This window comes from Carassius gibelio, chromosome A5 (genome assembly GCF_023724105.1).
Source record: "Carassius gibelio isolate Cgi1373 ecotype wild population from Czech Republic chromosome A5, carGib1.2-hapl.c, whole genome shotgun sequence".
In the NCBI taxonomy this organism is placed as follows: Eukaryota; Metazoa; Chordata; class Actinopteri; order Cypriniformes; family Cyprinidae; genus Carassius; species Carassius gibelio.
This window is the reverse complement of record NC_068375.1, coordinates 15,023,462-15,040,948: the sequence shown is the minus strand read 5'-3', so window position 1 is coordinate 15,040,948 and position 17,487 is coordinate 15,023,462. Positions and strand designations below refer to the sequence as shown.

At 37.6% G+C, this 17,487-nt stretch overlaps 1 protein-coding gene across 8 annotated transcripts in view; it reads left to right on the top strand.

The window, feature by feature from the left end:
- Positions 1-17,487, top strand: part of LOC127996387 (cytospin-B) — a 105,772-nt gene that overhangs the window by 50,854 nt on the left and 37,431 nt on the right. For all 8 annotated transcript variants that reach the window (XM_052591943.1, XM_052591942.1, XM_052591945.1 and 5 more), the window contains 5 exons: positions 5,640-7,027; positions 9,977-10,184; positions 10,787-10,860; positions 11,211-11,386; positions 16,418-16,602. In XM_052591943.1, the coding sequence (XP_052447903.1) occupies positions 5,640-7,027; positions 9,977-10,184; positions 10,787-10,860; positions 11,211-11,386; positions 16,418-16,602 (2,031 nt within the window). The remainder of the gene's footprint in view (positions 1-5,639; positions 7,028-9,976; positions 10,185-10,786; positions 10,861-11,210; positions 11,387-16,417; positions 16,603-17,487) is intronic.

Here is a 17,487-nt window from a genome sequence, read left to right as displayed (position 1 = left end):
TCTTGAAATATGTACAGGTGCATCTCAATAAATTAGAATGTCATGGAAAAGTTCATTTATTCCAGTAATTCAACTCAAATTGTGAAGCTCGTGTATTAAATAAATTCAGTGCACACAGACTGAAGTAGTTTAAGTCATTGGTTCTATTAATTGTGATGGTTTTTGCTCACATTTAACAAGAACCTACCAGTTCACTATCTCAACAAATTAGAATACTTCATTAGACCAATTAAAAAAAACATTCTTAGTCAATTGTTGGCCTTCTGGAAAATGTTAATGTACTGTACATGTACTCAATACTTGGTAGGGGCTTCTTTTGCTTAAATTACTGCCTCAATTCGGTGTGGCATGGAGGTGATCAGTTTGAGGCACTGCTGAGGTGGTCTGGAAGCCCAGATTTCTTTGACAGTGGCCTTCAGCTCATCTGCATTTTTTGGTCTCTTTTTTTCTAATTTTTCTCTTGACAATGCCCCCTAGATTCAGGTCTTGGGAGTTTACTGGCCAGTCAAGCACACCAACACCATGGTCATTTAACCAACTTTTGGTGCTTTTAGCAGTGTGGGCAGGTGTCAAATCCTGCTGGAAAATGAAATCAGCATCTTCAAAAAGCTGGTCAGCAGAAGAAAGCATGAAGTGCTCCAAAATTTTAGTTAAACGGAAGCAGTGGCTTTGGTTTTTAAAAAACACAATGGACCAAAACCAGCAGATGACATTGCACCTCAAATCATCACAGACTGTGGAAACTTAACTCTGGACTTCAAGCAATTTGGGCTATGAGCTTCTCCACCCTTCCTTCAGATTCTAGGACCTTGGTTTCCAAATGACATACAAAACTTGCTCTCAACAGTCCAGTTCTTCTCCTTAACCCAGGTAAGACGCCTCTGACGTTGCCTGTGGTTCAGCAAATTCCTTGATACATCTGTGTGTAGTGGCTCTTGATGCCTTGACACCAGCCTCAGTCCATTCCTTGTGAAGTTCACTCAAATTCTTGAATCGATTTTGCTTGAAAATCCTGAAAAGGCTATGGTTCTCTCTTGGTTGTGCATCTATTTATTCAATACTTTTTCCTTCCACTTAACTTTCTGTTAACAACTTTAGCTATACCTTTACCACGGTCACTCTTACCATTTAGGCTGAGAAAAGTGTGTCACCATTCTGACGCAAATGGAAAGTCATTGATTCTGTTTTCCCTCGCATGCAGGATGTGGAGTGGAATAGAATGTCAGCAGGGCTGTCCGGCTACATCTACATGTTTACAACCAGCTACAATGTGCTCATCTTGTTCACTAGCTGGACAACAGGAAGATGTGGAAGAGAACCAGGAATCCTGTTTAAGCTGTTACTCATACATGCAGTACACTTGACTGGAAAACGTTAGTCAGGCCTTATTAAAACCTCCTCTCGTATGGGTGGAGGGGTAAGGTCTCTTTAAGAGGGTGGTGGAAGATGATGAAAAAATTACAGTTTGAAGTTGTTTTAAATTAGATTATGGGACTATTAACTTCTCATGGGATACTTCAAGTAGATATTCTAGATCAAAAGAGTTTGGCTGTCAAAAATTTTTGCGAATTCCTGAAATCCCAGAGTATGCCAAAGCTTTTTTATTAGCAATTTAAAATGAGATTTTTGCTCATCTCACAAATACATGTGACTTGGTCAGGTAACTTCTAATAGCTTATGCAATGACAGCTGACTGCCCAGTATTTTGCCTACTTTTGCCTCTCTGTCAACCTCTGCCATTAATTACTCCAGGTTCATTTCCTGATGCACTGCACGCCATCATTTCTTGGCAGGTCACACTGGAGGCTGTCCAGTCATGTGATTTACTTCTATAATTCTAAACTTGATCCCCAAATACCAACATGTGTTATCCACATAGTGCATTGAAACCTGCAGTGGTGTTACTTTGGTGTTAAATAATCAGTAGTGCAGGACATCTCTGACTGAAGAGGCTGTGTTTTCAATGGACCAAGTTAATAATAAAAAAAAGGTAATATTTTAGTTTTAAAAAGTTTTTTTTTTTTTTTTTGTAAAATGCTTTGAAAATGGTAATGTTGCTTTATGCTAAGAGGAAACACAATTGCTGTTAATGGCTGCATTATTGCAGTCTGAATTATTGGTTTTGGCTTTCAATGGCTTCTCTTTTTGAACTCAGCCCATGCTGTAATGTTTAACAAAACAACGTAATTCTTAGATGACTATATTAGCTTCCCTCACATTGCAGCTCAGTAAACACTGAGCTCTTTATCTGAGTGATGTTTGTGCACTAAATCAACTCACATTAGAGTGAATTCATTACTGGCACTATACTGTAGAAACCAAAACCCCATTCATTGTGATGTTGAATATACTTTCTTTGAATAAAGTATTCCCATTTTTGACACCATGTACCAATATGAGCCTCTGCTTAGTGGGAGTTGGACAATATAGGCCTTGACTTTTGGTTTTCGAAATGAAGGATGGACAGATGACTCTGTGTATCTCCTACAGTCTGATCTCCTACACAAAGCTGAAGTACTGCTTTTTTTATATCAAAGACCCTGGATCCTGTTTTTCTCAAGTCTTTATTGTTGCCTCTGCTTTTAAACAATTAACCTGTTTTTGCAAGTGCATAATTAGCTCAATGTTTACATTCTCAGCCCAAAACCATCTATCTTTTGCTTTCTGTCTCTTTCTTTGTTTATTTTCTTTCCCTTTCCCCTTCCAAAGGCTAAAAATAGAAAGTTTTCATAGTCATTTAAGCATAAGTGCAGCCAAGCACAGATACATTTAGAGTGAAGAAGAGATTGTCTTGCACAAGAATTAAGGGTCTTTTGTGTGGTCATTAATCAATTGCTGTCGCAATCCTGCTTTTTTGTTCCCTTTAGCTGCTTGAATGAACCAGCAGCAGATTTGCAACCTCTTTGCCAACTAGGAAGAATTGTAAATTCACTTTGGGTGACCAAACACCATCAGACAGTTTATTCAGATCTCATGAATTTGCACTTAGTTCTCAATTCTGGACAAAAGGAAACTATAAGTTATAAATTAGTTTTCTTGTCTCTTTGTAGTAAACATAAAAAATCTGAACAACGTCACTAATGAGCAACAACCTCAGAGGTCAAACAGACCATCTCGTACTATCCATTCTTAACTGAAACATGTCTAATGTGTGCATGATTGTGTGATTCTTTGCATGTTCCCTGGCATGGGGGGAGGTCAGCAGTGATGGAATAGTTGAATTCAGTAAAGGGTGATTCATGCAGTGTATTAAGATGAAAATGTGGAGAAATGGCACTGCCCAGGCATTAGTCATACTAAATCTTTAATCTCATCCCATACTTATTGTACAGCAAACATATATCATATTGCCCAGTTAATGGCTTAGAAGCAAATTAAAGGGCTTTTTTTTTGGCAATGACCTGAATTTGTTCACATGTATGTGGGTGAATCATACATCTGAAATGTGATAACTCTGTAAGAAGCAATCCTGATCATGTGCTGCTTAAAACAAATATTTAGTATGAATAAATAAGCAAAACATTATGAATTTATACAGTAAAACCAAATTATATGAGAGAGATTAATTTATAAGCTATTTACGAGACGTTATGATGTTGCCTCAGATAAAAATAGTAATGTATAATGCAAGAGTGAGTGTCCTGGTTTAGTCTTTAATGAATGTGTGTGTGTGTGTGTGTGTTTGTGCTCTTGTTTTTGTGACATATCAGGACACAACTCTGTATAATGACATGGGTATGACACAGGTATTACAAGGAGAGGGTGACTTATGATTTTTCAAAACGCTTATAAATCATACAGAATGAGTTTTGAGAAAGTAAGAATACACAAAGTTCAATGTGAGGGTTAGGTTTAGGTGTAGGGTTGATGAAGGGCGGTAGGATATACAGTTTGTACAGTATAAAAGCCATTATGCCTATGGGATGTCCCCACATTTCACAAAAACAAATGTGTGTGTGTGTGTTTGAGAGAGATTGGTAGAGTACAGATTTATAGCATCTCTGGTCCTAGCACAGCCTCACTCGGTGGAGTGTTTCATTTAGTTTCAGCTCTAAGATAAAGAAGGAAAACTCAAATACATTAATCTGAATAACTCTGGCCAGCCAGAGCTGTGTCAGAGAGAGAGCTAAATCAAATTAATCATGCATTATTTCAAATCAGTCTTTGCTTAAAGCCATCCTAAATGGTACCATTTCTCATGCTATGTTTACCACAGCGCTAAATATTTTCATAAATTATGTTAATGTATTATAATTTGCTATATTTTTTTCAGAAAACACAAGACTGCTGGTAAACAACCAGTGTGGCTAAGTGAAGCTGAAGTCAGGCTCCGTAAATTAGATTATTTAATTTTCTGAAGAAAATGTGAGTGCTGCTTGCACATACAGAACTTGCCTCCACATTGCTGGGGTATTTTTAGTTGCCAGGGCATTACTTTGAGTGGTTGTTAGGTGATGACTGAATAAGTAAAAAAAAAGCACCAGTTCTCTATAATTTGTCAGTCCCTAGACATTTATTAAATGAAGCACATTTTTAGGTTACCTGAGAAAACATTTAGAGTGTTGTGTTAATGGTGCTGTTCCTTCCCAAGAAATTCTAAAACAAAAATGCAGAACAGTTAAATTCTTTAATAGGCTTATAATACAATATAATATAACATCATATAATATTTGAAAAAAAGATCTAAACTGAGACAAGCATATAAACTGAGATCTAATACATAGTTTCAAGAAATGTGAACACAAATTATTTTATAAACAACAATAAATAAGTATTCCATAAATAAAATTTAGTACCATAAAATCCCCTAAAAATACAAAATATTAAAAAACATTATCGAACTGTATTAGCAAGAGTGCATTTGCTTTCTATACATCTCTGTTGTACAGTACATTAAAGACATTGTATTTAAAGCCACTTTATATTTGTAGTTTTATCTCTCTCTACTCTCTCAGCGCCCCGTGTTGATTTTGCTTTGGCCTGAGAAACAGTGGTCTCTTTGAAAACACTGTCCATCTGAAATAATCTCTGTATTAAGGCGAGGCATCAGCTTTAACAAGCCCCAGTCAAATATTTTTTTTTCTGTCGGTATTTGCTGATTATTCCAAAACCCACAAAATCCTTTCACCAGCCTCCCCTCCCAAAGAATAATTAACCTCCATTTTGCAAACAGCATAAAGAGGCGATATAAATCACCCATTTTGATGCCACTAAGATGTTGTTGTTGTAAGGCAGTGCCTGGTGGCCGTTTAAAAGTGACAAGACAAAACACATTTTGTCCTGTTTACACTCTAAATGAATGAACTCTCAAACAGATATGCCAGGCCTTGTACAATGGAATGAGAAAAATGTTGACATTGTCACACATCTCTGGTCTGGTGGACTGGAGTTAGTTAACTAAAACAATGCTGTTGCTTTAGTGGTTTTTAGCATATTGCTATTTAATTCTTATACCCTTAGTCATAAGAAAACATCATTCATTTCTATCACATCATTTATTGGGCTAAAACAATAAATATAGTTGCCCAAAGGAATGCTTTTGGTTTGGTCGTATTTATCGTGCAAATAATTCTGTACAGCATATATTTAGACTGAGACTTCCGGCACTAACAGAACATTATTATTTCCTCTCTACCCAGGTGTCCAGTCAACCAAAAAGTCAGGGATCCCAGCTCCTCGTGAGATCCCACAAAGCATCTCCAGAGAGCGTGTCTCATTGCGTGACCAACAGAAAAGCACTACAGCCAAAAAGATGGTCACCAGTGCCAGCACCTCCAGTCTGTCCACGCTGACCAAGCATTCACGTGGCTCTGTCAAGACCAAAGCAGAAACTGTTGCTTTTGACAAAAACCTACTGGAGAGTCAGGTGAGGGAGCTTCTGACTGAGGCCAAAACCAAAGAGTTTGAGATTAGTAAGTTACGGATGGAGCTCCAGCGGCATAAAGGGAAGGATTCACCATCAGAGGTTGGGACACCAGAGGGGAATTCAGAGATAGAAAATACACCAGCACAGTCTGGAGACATCCAGGTGCTTGTAGGGGAACTGAGGGAGAAGAACGGACGTTTCCAGCGTGAGTTGGCCACTTTGCGGGAAGAAAATCAGGCTTTGAAGCAGAAGCTTATTACACTGGAGAATTCCACAACACTGGTTACCAGTTCTAGCAAGCATTCAGTTAATGGGGTTGACCCCAAAGGCTCACCTATACACTCCTCAGAATCCTCTGAGTTTGAGAAGATTCCCTCACTCTCCGACTCAGTCAGTAGCAGCATTAAGAGTGTTGTGCCCAGTGGTACAGTGAAAGAGCTCTCAGTGGCATCCCTGACAGACCGCATCCAGAAGATGGAAGAGAGTCACCACAGTACAGCCGAAGAGCTTCAGGCCACTCTACAGGAGCTGGCCGACCAGCAACAGGTTGTCCAGGAGCTAACAGCTGAGAATGAGCGTCTGGTGGAAGAGAAGGGCCTTTTACAAACTTCCTTACAGCAGCAAAGAGAGCGTGTAGAACTTTTGGCGCAACAGAATGAGTCCCTTCTCCAGAGGGTCAGAGAACAAGCTCAGTGTAATGAAGCTGAGGCTTCACGTGCCTCTCGGATTGCAGAGCTTGAACAGCGCTTGGCTGAGCAAGTGGAGAGCTCCCACTTTGAAAGAGAGAAGCTAGTAGACATCCAGCAGCAGCTGACAGGGAGTCTTAGAGCTTTGGAAATGGAGAATCAGGAGGCACAAATTGCTGTGAAGAGCTTAAAAGAAGAAGTAGAGCTTCTTCAAGGGCATCTGGAGGATGAGAAGGTTGCTAAAGATGAGGCGGAGAGAAAAACTGAGGAACAGCGGCTAGCCACAGAGGCTCTGAGAGCGGAGAGTGCTAGTCTGAAAGCACAAGTGGAGGTGGAGCGGCAGAAGATAGCTGAACTGAAGGCAGTGCAGAGCGCCAGTGACAACACAGAGTTGCAAAGTCTGCTCAAAGCAGCGCATGAAGATAGAGACAAACTGGAGCTGAGTTGCATGGAGCTACGACAAGAGCTACAGCAGGTACGCAGTAAAACGGAGTGTGCTCCAGGATGAGCCGAACAAGCTATAGAACCACACTGGTAGTTTTTCATATAAAGATGCAGCTATCGGCCCATACCAATAATCTTAGAGTGGCTTAAATACTGGTCAATTATTTGTGTATCACTAGCTTTTAATTTGGTAATGCTGTAAGGATATTGTTTGAAGTCCACAGATGCAAGGGAGGTCAGTTCCTCTCCTATAGGGCCATCTTCCTGCCTGGAAGCTTCTAGTGATCCTGAAGACTTTGGCTTCATCCGAAATCAGCCCCTAAAACCTCATTCACTATTACCTACATTACTCGACTAATCTAGTCTGCTGAATGAGTGAATGGAAACAGGTCAGCAAATTCTGACTCCAGTGAGAATTGATGCACCAGAAGTGCCATGTGGATGCCATTTGGCAAGACCCTCACAGTGCACAGGGTATTCGCTGACAGCTAGTTGTTAAGTGTACATGGGTTGTAAGCTCGTTATTGAGTTGCATTATGGCATTCATTGAGTTTACTTGATCATGTCCACTCTGGTTTTGAACTCCACTATTAATGGTTGTCGTTTGAAATAGTAAACTGTTTACTATATGCTTATACTTTAGGATAACTTCAAGAATACTAGGCGAGCTCTGCAGCTTCTACCAGACTTTTACCAAACAGTCAAAGCTGCATTACGTCATGAAAGACCGTGGGGGTTTGCAGTGCCATTTTGGACAGGGCCTCTATAGCTACAGATGCACACAATCTTTTTTTTCTTAAACTAGGAATGCAAACAGTTTTATATCATTTTAAATGCACTTTATAAACCTTAGGTTCATAATGTGTTGAAAATAGTCTTGGTATTGGAAATGGAAGAACTCTCTTGCCCATCTGGCTTTAATTATGACCATCATCACCTCAGATGTTTTTAGTGCCAATTCAGACGTGACTCATATTTGTCATACTTTGTTAGCTTCTTGAGAATGTCCTATTTTTGCGATGATAGATTTTTGGAGGACAGTCTTGGAATACGTAGAAATCTTTATAGACCTTAGTCCTTCAAGACATTGTATTATGTACCCTTTGGGAACATTTATGTGGTACAATATTAAAAGGACAACTTGGGTAAACAACTTTGTTGCCTAATACCCTCTCCGGGTTCTACAAAGCTCTGTCCGCTCACTATTTCTCTCTTAATGTCAAAAAATGACTGCATGTAACCTATTAAAATGCAATCACATATATTGAAGTTGCATTACATCCAATCACAAAGCATATTTTAAGTTTCCATGTTCTGCCTAGATCACCAGAAAATTAGAGAGGAACCTACAGTACATAAATAACGAAACTAAAGGCAAATTTTTAAAGCTGCCTAGTTTGCACTTGTAAATGTTTAGAGGCGTACCTCATCCTTTAAAATACAATTATACACAGAAAGGACCATTATAAACCCACGAGAACATGAACATCACTGGCACCTCATGGTTGTCACATGAACCCAGTGTACCTCCAAAAGCAAAATGAACTTTAATACTCTCTCTGACTTAACTGCTTTGTGTGAGCCAAGTCTTTTGGCTTCAGCATACACCCTCAGTCCAGATGTCATCCAGGGAGATGCCATACTCATATAAGCGCACACTCAGTGAGCATGGCTCCGAAGAAAGAAGTGTGTGTGACTCTGTACTGTTCTGTATAGAGTGGGCTGCTCCAGCTGTCAAGTTAATTATGACCTGGCCTATACCGCAACAAGAGTGATCTAATTCTTAATTAGTAGCTTATGCAAAACTGGAGAAATACCTGTTGTTAGATTTAATATTCATTTTAGAGATTCCAGATGTTAAGTTTAGTTTATTACTTTTAAATTAGTAGAGATGTGCAAAACCACTAGACTGTGACTATTCGTTCTTGAAGGAGCCCTCTGGTAATGAATTTCTTTTAAAAACAATGTTTTGTTGATTGCAGGGGTGTATAAAATTAATGATTCTTATGGATGTTTCATTGTACAAAGCATCATTGTGACATTTTTGGAGAGGGTTTTAGAACACTGTCAGTCAGCACAGATCTGGGATCGGTGCTTTAGAGCATATTAACACTATAAACCTTATTAAAATAAGAAGTTATTAAAATAAGACTAATTAAAACATCAGTCTCAACATTAACATATTATCTTAAATGCTATAGCTAAATACACTAGCAGGTTTGTGGTCTGTAAAATGATTTAAGGTTTTTGAAAGAACTCTTATTCTTACTAATCCTGCATTTTTAAATGACATATACAATAAAAGCAGTGACATTGTGAATTTAAAATAGCTGTTCTGTTTTTTCCTCTGATGGCAAAGCTGAATGAATTTTCAGCAGCCATTATTCCAGTCTTCAGTGTCACTTGATCCTTCAGAAATCAATCTAATATGCTGATTTGATGCTCAAGAAACATTTCTCATTAACTCAATTAATATGACTTGATGCATTTTTTCAGGATTCTTTGATTAATATAAATTTAAAAAGGACAGCTTTTATTTGAAATTAGAAATATATTGTTTTATATTAATTATTTATTGACTTCTAACCCAGATAAATCAACCAATCATCCTGTTTTAATTTAATTTATGTGTTCTTATAGATCTTACTATGACATGAAAATGCCTACAAATCAAGTGGGTATTTGGTCAAATACAATAGAAAATGTGTATTGTGTTGGTCTGGGATGGGCAGTAATGATGTGAACCCTTAGCTCTGATGATCTTGTTTTTATCAAATCAGTATCAAGTGATGTAAAAAAAAAAAATTGGTTTGTTATTAGGTTTTGCCAATAACCTAATCATTTGTTAGTCAAAGGCTGTGGATTGCAGTCAGTGTGCAGAACTGGCCAGTTAGAGCTGCAGTGGAAGGGCCTTATTAAATAAGAGATGCCCCCTGAATAGCTGCACTACTGTGTTTTAAATGTGCGTCTGTGTGTACAGGTGGAGGCAGACAGGCAGCAGCTGCTGGAGAGGGTGGAGAAACAGGAACAGGATCATAAAGCCAGCATGCTCACTTTAGATGAGAAGAACAGAGATGCTGAGAACCAGATCAAGGACCTGAAAGAGACCATCTTTGAGTTGGAGGACCAGGTGGAGCAGCAACGTGCAGTTAGATTGCACACCAACCAGACCATCCTGGACCTGGAGAGTATGACTATTATCTGTCTCTGGTTCTCAGTACACCACATTGCCAAACACTCATGCCCCATGCTGTGAATGTTTAACTGCTCACACTCAAACCAATACTAAATATACTGCATCATCTGGCAGATTCTGGCCTTCATGCACACACATCGGCTGGAGTCTGCTCTAGTTAGTGAAACACATTGATTGGTTCTGGCAGCCTGGATGGATTGAGATACGGAGTTGTTCAGTACTTAGATCCTCCAGCTTAAATATCTGCCAAACTGCATCATGCAGGATTCATAGTGAGCTTGTCTGTGTTCCTCTCTTTTGCTCTCTAAGCAGGGGGAGGATATTTCATGGTGCAGATGATAGTTTTATTGCAGCTCAGCCTGTGTCTGTCTATCTGCAGTGAAACAGCACTTTTTAATGACCTTTATTTATATTAACCAAACAGAATGTATATTTCAGAACTCTTTATGGCTTTTATAGTTTAAAAGTCATAGTGTACCCCTATTTAGTTGATAAAAAAAACAATATTTCATTACATTAACAATCTTACTGATGCAAAACTTTTGAATTGGTAGTGTAAATATAATTTTGTGCAATTTTGTCCTTATTTTTCAGATCAAATCAAAAGGCTGGAAGAAAACAAGGCTGAGCTGGAGAAGCAGATTAAAGCCATGAATAAACAGATGAAGGTGGAATTGTTTATCTGTTTTTCTTCTTGTACTTTCTTTTTTTTGTAATGAACTACAGCATAACCCTTGCATGTTTGACAGTGGATGTCAGTTTGTATAATTCAGGAAGAATATCTTCCATCTGTGCAGAACAGGGCTGTGTGTATGAGACCAGAACGGTCTTCATTAGAGCACGCTTTGAGCTGCAGATGCAAGCTGGACTGCAGTCTACCATGTCAGTGGCCATCAGTCACAGAGCCTGAAAATGACGTTTACATAACCAGCCCCATGATCTCACAAGAAGGCCAAAACACTTCCGCTCCACTTGACTTTAACTGCATGTGTGTTTATGTTTGTGTGCGGACTTTCAGGATGAGACGGAGGAGTGGCGCCGTTTCCAGGCTGATCTCCAGACAGCAGTAGTGGTGGCCAATGACATAAAGGTGGAAGCTCAGCAGGAGCTGCGCACGCTGCACAGACGTCTGCAGGAGGAGCAGGAGCACAGCGCAAGACTGGCTTCAGAGTTGGAGCAGATACAGGGCGCCAGGTACACAATCACTTATGAACTCAACACTGGCCTCTCCTCTGCTATCCATCTGGGCTCTCAACTCTAACAACCCACATCTCTATTCAAATCTCAATCTCTGACAGCCGCTGTCTGGGTTCACTGGTATAGTCCACTGCATCCCACAATATCATGATCAGATGAAGAGTGGGAATTTGACCTTTTAAGTGTCTGAAATTAATGTCTGACATTTTAAAGGATGTGGTAAACTTTACCAATGAACACTCAAATCACTAGTCATGCAAAATTACCCTCACTCCTCTGCTTTTATACACCATCTTGCATTAGTTTTTGTTTTTTGGGGTATAGTAGCTGCAAACTGAGATAATGCCGCAAAAAAACCCTACCTGCTGTGTTCAAAACCAAAGGCAGGTGCTTTGCTGCTCAGTCGGTAGATGTTCCTTTTAACTTCTGAGGAAAAGTCCCTTAAAAGACATGAAGAAGATCAAAGACAAGCTCAAGTGAACTTCAGATTTCATCAAATAATTTCTTGGTTATTTCTTGCAAGAAATTGAATCATAAGTTAAAAAAGTTGGACATTTATAAATGTTCAGGGTTATATTAATATTATTTGTATTCTGTTGTAGTATTTATTCATATTTTGAATTTGCTTGTGTTTCATATATTCTGTTTTCATTCCAAGTTTTATACATTTTTTATGTGCTTTTGTCATTAAAAAGTTATGTATGAAATATTAAATATATAGCACAGTAATGGTCCTTCCTGTGTATAACTGTATTTTAAAGGATGGGGTATGCCTCTAAACATTTACAGTTTATTTCAGTAATTTTTGTACTTCAACTTTTTTTTTTTTCAGTTAAAAAAAAACTTTAATTTCCTACTTTTTTATTTTATTTTATTGAAACTATTAAAGTCAATGAAACCTATTTGAATAGTTTTAGTTAACAATAACAACACTGTAAATGGTAGTTTGTTGGTTCAACTGCTCAATTAAACCATATTTTTATGTGGGAAGTCATAGGCACTGAATAATTATTTTTCATGTTTCTTATACAGACACGGACTCCCACTGCCTTATTTTTAACCCAAATATACCCGTCATATCTTTTATATTTTAAAACGCTCATGTACAGAATAACTGAGCTTGAACTGATAATGAAATAATTAACTATTTTGTGCAAATTGAGACATTTCATCTACCAAGAACAACATCTGATCCACTGAACAAACTGTTTGAGGAAAATGAATGTCCCGAGCAACATCTTGTCCAACACCCGTGTCCAATAGTGTTTACTCTTTGGTATTGGGCTGGCATTAATGCATTGGTCTTCATGTCTGTTTTATGTGCTAGTTTCGTAGAATATATAGCATCTGTCTGCAGAACACTAGCATCAGCATTTTCTCCCATTATCATTTGCGCTTCATTATAGAAGTCTAATAAGATAATGAGCCTGAGTGCATGTGTTGATTACCCGATTACTTATGTTAAGATGGGCTTAATAAAACACAGAGCTTTTATAAGCAGTGCGTTGGAGTGGCTACTGTAGATCTTTAAAAACTCTTCCCCTCCGTTCAAACGGACAGCCAGTGTGCGTCGATCTCCCCCCTCCCTCAGATGCTCTCTAAAGGATTTCCCTCTGACCCAGGTGAGTGCACTGCTAGCACCAGCCCAGCACTCATACAGAATGCTAGTATGAATGCTTATGGATGGTCAGTGATTTAATCAGTGAGGATGTTCAAGAGCTTGTGTCCTCAAGAGCCTGTTTTTTTCTTGCCTTAACTACCCACCCACTGCTTTGAACAATACTATTATCTGATTGGCTGTGCTCAAATGGAGCTGGGACTGCTTTGCTTGCAAACTGTCTTTTCTTCCTTACATCCTTGCCCTTGAAAATGTTGTATGTGGCGACATCTGCTGTTTGCTATGATTTTTGCGCACAGGTTGGGAAACGAACATCTAAGGTTGCTGGAAACATTTGAAGGCTTTCTTCCTTAAAATCTGCAAATGAAAAACATCAGATGTTTTATTGATTTCCAGAGAGATGCATGAAGGTTGAGCATTTGCTGCCATGATGAAAACATTTGTTTTATAAATGCCGCTCGAGTTACTGGTGATGCCGCTCATCTCAATGAGTCATTCTGAAGCTTTCATCCTAATATATTCAATTTAGCAAGTATCTTTCATATATCTTCATTCCAAATCTTCATTTAAACCTTAAATGTACCTTTGTTTTCTCTGTTTCTTTCAGGATCAACACTGGACCTGCATTTGAGGCCTCCAAGACAGCAGTTGAGGGCCGATAGATGGGTTAAAACTGATGACTGGTTTACAGTATTCTAACACAGAGTTATCTGTGTGTCAGTATTAATCTTGAAGAGAAAGTGGAAACTAATTCAGAATTTTTGATTAAAAACAAACAAAAAAAAAACGAATACATATGCTGTTTCCACAGCTGCTCAGAGGAGAAATTTGTATTTGTTCTAAAGCAAACAGCACCTGCACTATTTGACGTGTGTTTGATCATGTGATCCCGCTTTAGGCTTGTGTTGTTACAACTTTAAGCAGGGCCAACTTAAATGTTGGGGGTAGTTGGAAGAAAAAGTGAACAAATTGTGTAAGGATGTATCTGTAACTTTAATTTAATATATATATATATCTCTGACTGGGCACTGTCTTTTTAAAGTACAAAAATAGCTTTGTATTGTGCTGCCTTAGGAATGAAGCCAACATTTATGGACCTTTAATACTTTACCAGCACTTTTTGATTTTGTTTTAATGGTTTGTAATTCGACAGCAGCCAAAGAGCTGTTTCTGCCTAAAATAAACCTAACTTGAACTAGACTGAGGCAAATGTAATTAACCAGGGTAAACCGTTCAATTGCCTCTATTCCAGGAAATTTTTTCATATTTTCTGTGTTTACACATTAGGAACAGCAGATACATCTAGCTGAGTTACATGAAAACATTTGGGAATTTTCATGTGCCACTTTTCGAATTATGAAATTTTGGTTTCTAAATGCTTTATTGCAAGTCCAACACTAGATGGCAGACAAACAATTTCTATCAACACTCCAACATATCAAGCTTGTTATAGTCTTCAAACACACAGATTCTTCTAGTCACAAACAGAGTTTTCATTTGATTTACTCAAGCACTAACCAATGAATTTATATTGGATTACATTTGGTGTAGGGTTAAGGTGGTTGTATCGTCCCTGTGTCGTTTAGTGATAAGAAATCAGTCAAGCTTTTGAGAAACGTGCTTTACCTCACAATCAAAGTAAACAACTTAGCTATGCTATCCTCGTGCATGAAGCTTTCCGCTCCACTCCACATCCCTGTTTGCACTGTGTAATCATCCGTGGCCAATTCCACTTTGAAAATTTCTCAATGAATGTGAATATCACATGATATTACGAATGCGAATGAGACATGACTCTGAAGTATGAAGTGTACAAAATCATCTATGATCTTTTTAAAGACTTGGAAGCCAGGTTCTCGACTGCCGTTTTGTCAAATCTCAGGTTGTATATCTCACAGGAACATATTCATCTATATGCAGTTTATCAGAAATTATATTACATGCTGTATTAACAGTTCAGGACATGACTTTGCAAAAATATGATTGCATGATCAGTAGTTTCCCACCTTCTCTGCCTTTAAGTGATGCAGTAACTGTTACGTTTCAGTGAATGTGCAAATGTAACATATGTTCTGTTTTCATGGGACTGCAATGACAGTGATGTCAATAAATCATATTATTCCTGCATCATGTTATGTCTCTTGTGTTTTTAAGGCTGCTTCTCATTTTACACTTTCGCATGTTTGTATACATCCATCTACAGTAAAGAGATGATACAGATCGTTTGGGGTTTATCCTGAACACAGGCGTCACTAGACCTGTATTTTAAGAGTTCTTGCTAATATTTAGCAATTTTGTATCATGCATATTGTATGCTTATTGAACCTTTTTTGTACAAGAGGAAATGTCTGCCTCAGAATGTGTTCAAACACAGCACATAGTGTGATTTATGGACATTTAGCTCTTCTATACCAGTAGTATGTTGTCTATTGAGTTGTTTTTTTTTGTTTTTGTTTTAAACATGAAAAATGTTATCTTTATGATCTTGTACTAAAAATTATTTAATTCATTCATTGAGTTCTTTTAAACATTTTTGTGGACATTAAATGTGATTTAGTTTTTTAACAATTAGCCTTCATTTTGTTTTTCATTCATTGATTATACTTGTTAAATCCCACACAACCTGTCAAAAGACATGGCTTGTCATGTTTCTTCCCAAAATCAAAAGACAGAAATAAGAAATTATATAGTGGCATTAACTGAACATTTTTACTCCCATTTTGCAGTGCCATAATGCAAAAAAATCCATCCTCAATACTACAATGTGTAAAAAACTATTTACAAATTATTTGTCCTGCTTTTAGTTTGTGGCATTGTGTTCTATTGCAGTATTTTTATAAAATATTGCATTTTAATAAAGACATTATATTGCAGCATTTTTATAAAATAAAAAAACTGTATTTTTTTTTCTCTGTTAGAATGCTACGCATGCCACAATCACACATAATCATAAGAATTTTTGAGGAGGAAATGTGCTTAACTGTGAGAAAAAAAGAAAAACTGAAGTCCTAAAAAATTTATTTTTATATTTATTTATAGTTTTATTTTAACACAAATTTAATTGATCTTTTTTCTCTTTTGATTATTGGGATGAGATGTGACCCAAACATGATTTTGTGAGGATAACTAGTTCATTAGTATTGAATGCCATATTGTTATGATTTGATTTTACAATAATAAAATAATTATTATTTAATAGTATTTCATTAATAAGAATGTATTATGTCAATCTACTTCTTTGTATTTATGTAAAATCATAAAAATACAACACCAATCTTATAATTATGTCTGTATTTTATGTCTATCTATTTATTTAGATTTATTTCTAACTGTAAAGCATGTAATAGTTTATCCATCACACTCACACCCCTGTGGCCTCTCTATATCTGTATGTGTTCTGTGATCGATAGGTCATGGACCGAAGACGTTAGTCTCTCTGACACAGATGGCAGTCCTCACTGGAGCCGAATGACCGTTTCCCAGAATGCAACTGGTGGTTACCTAACCAATGGCAATGGGAGCGGAAGCAGCATGTCCTCAGAACCAGGAGCCATGGTCAAATCTCTCATCAAATCTTTTGACACAGCTGTGCCGAGTGAGGACATGACCTTTCTTGCAGCTTTTCTGCTCAGTTTTCCCTCATGCTTTTACTCTTGTTCTCTTCCTTATAACATTCATTTTAAGATCTGAGACATTAAAGAGTAAAATGTCTCGGATCATTAAATGACTGCTGACAAAATATTTAGGCAGTGATTAAATCTTTAGATCATGGTCCGTCCTATCATGGTGAAACGGATGCTAACAGAAGCGGTACTTTAATCTGAGCTAATGATGTAATTCTCTCCAAACATCTCCTGTCTGCCATCACAATCTATCAGTAACATAGCAGCAGGAAAGTCTGGCTTTCATTACAGCAGCCAGACCTCTCAAATCATTCCCGCCTGTCTCTATGTTGGACAGATACTTCTGTAAGTTACGGCTGGTGATACAGCAGGACTTCTGCTCATTAATCACAAAAAAATGTCATGTTAGATAGGAGAGGTAGTTTAATGTTCTTAGAGTAATAAGACAAAGAATCCCATTATTAATAACCTTTAGTAAAGCTGGTCATTTATATAAAATGTTCTGCAGAATACCATAACTCTAATGTGGCACTATCAGACAGCCATTCTAGCATCATCAAAATATACCATAACTGTCCTCATTAGGTATTCTCATGAACCATTTCTTTACCTTGCATGGGTTGTATTATGACAAAACTTTAGAAATTAAAGAGTTTATTGTACTATAAAATGAAACTCTAAACTTCCTTCCCTGCTCCAAAGACCAGCTAAACTGCAAAACTCCAATTTTTTTATATGACCTTAAGAGTTTGAGTGGCAAATTTTGGTTACAGATGAATTTGGGTTTGTGTTTTTCAAGGATGGCCCAGTAAAAAAAACTATATTGGATGGATATTATGATATTATGCCTTATCCTC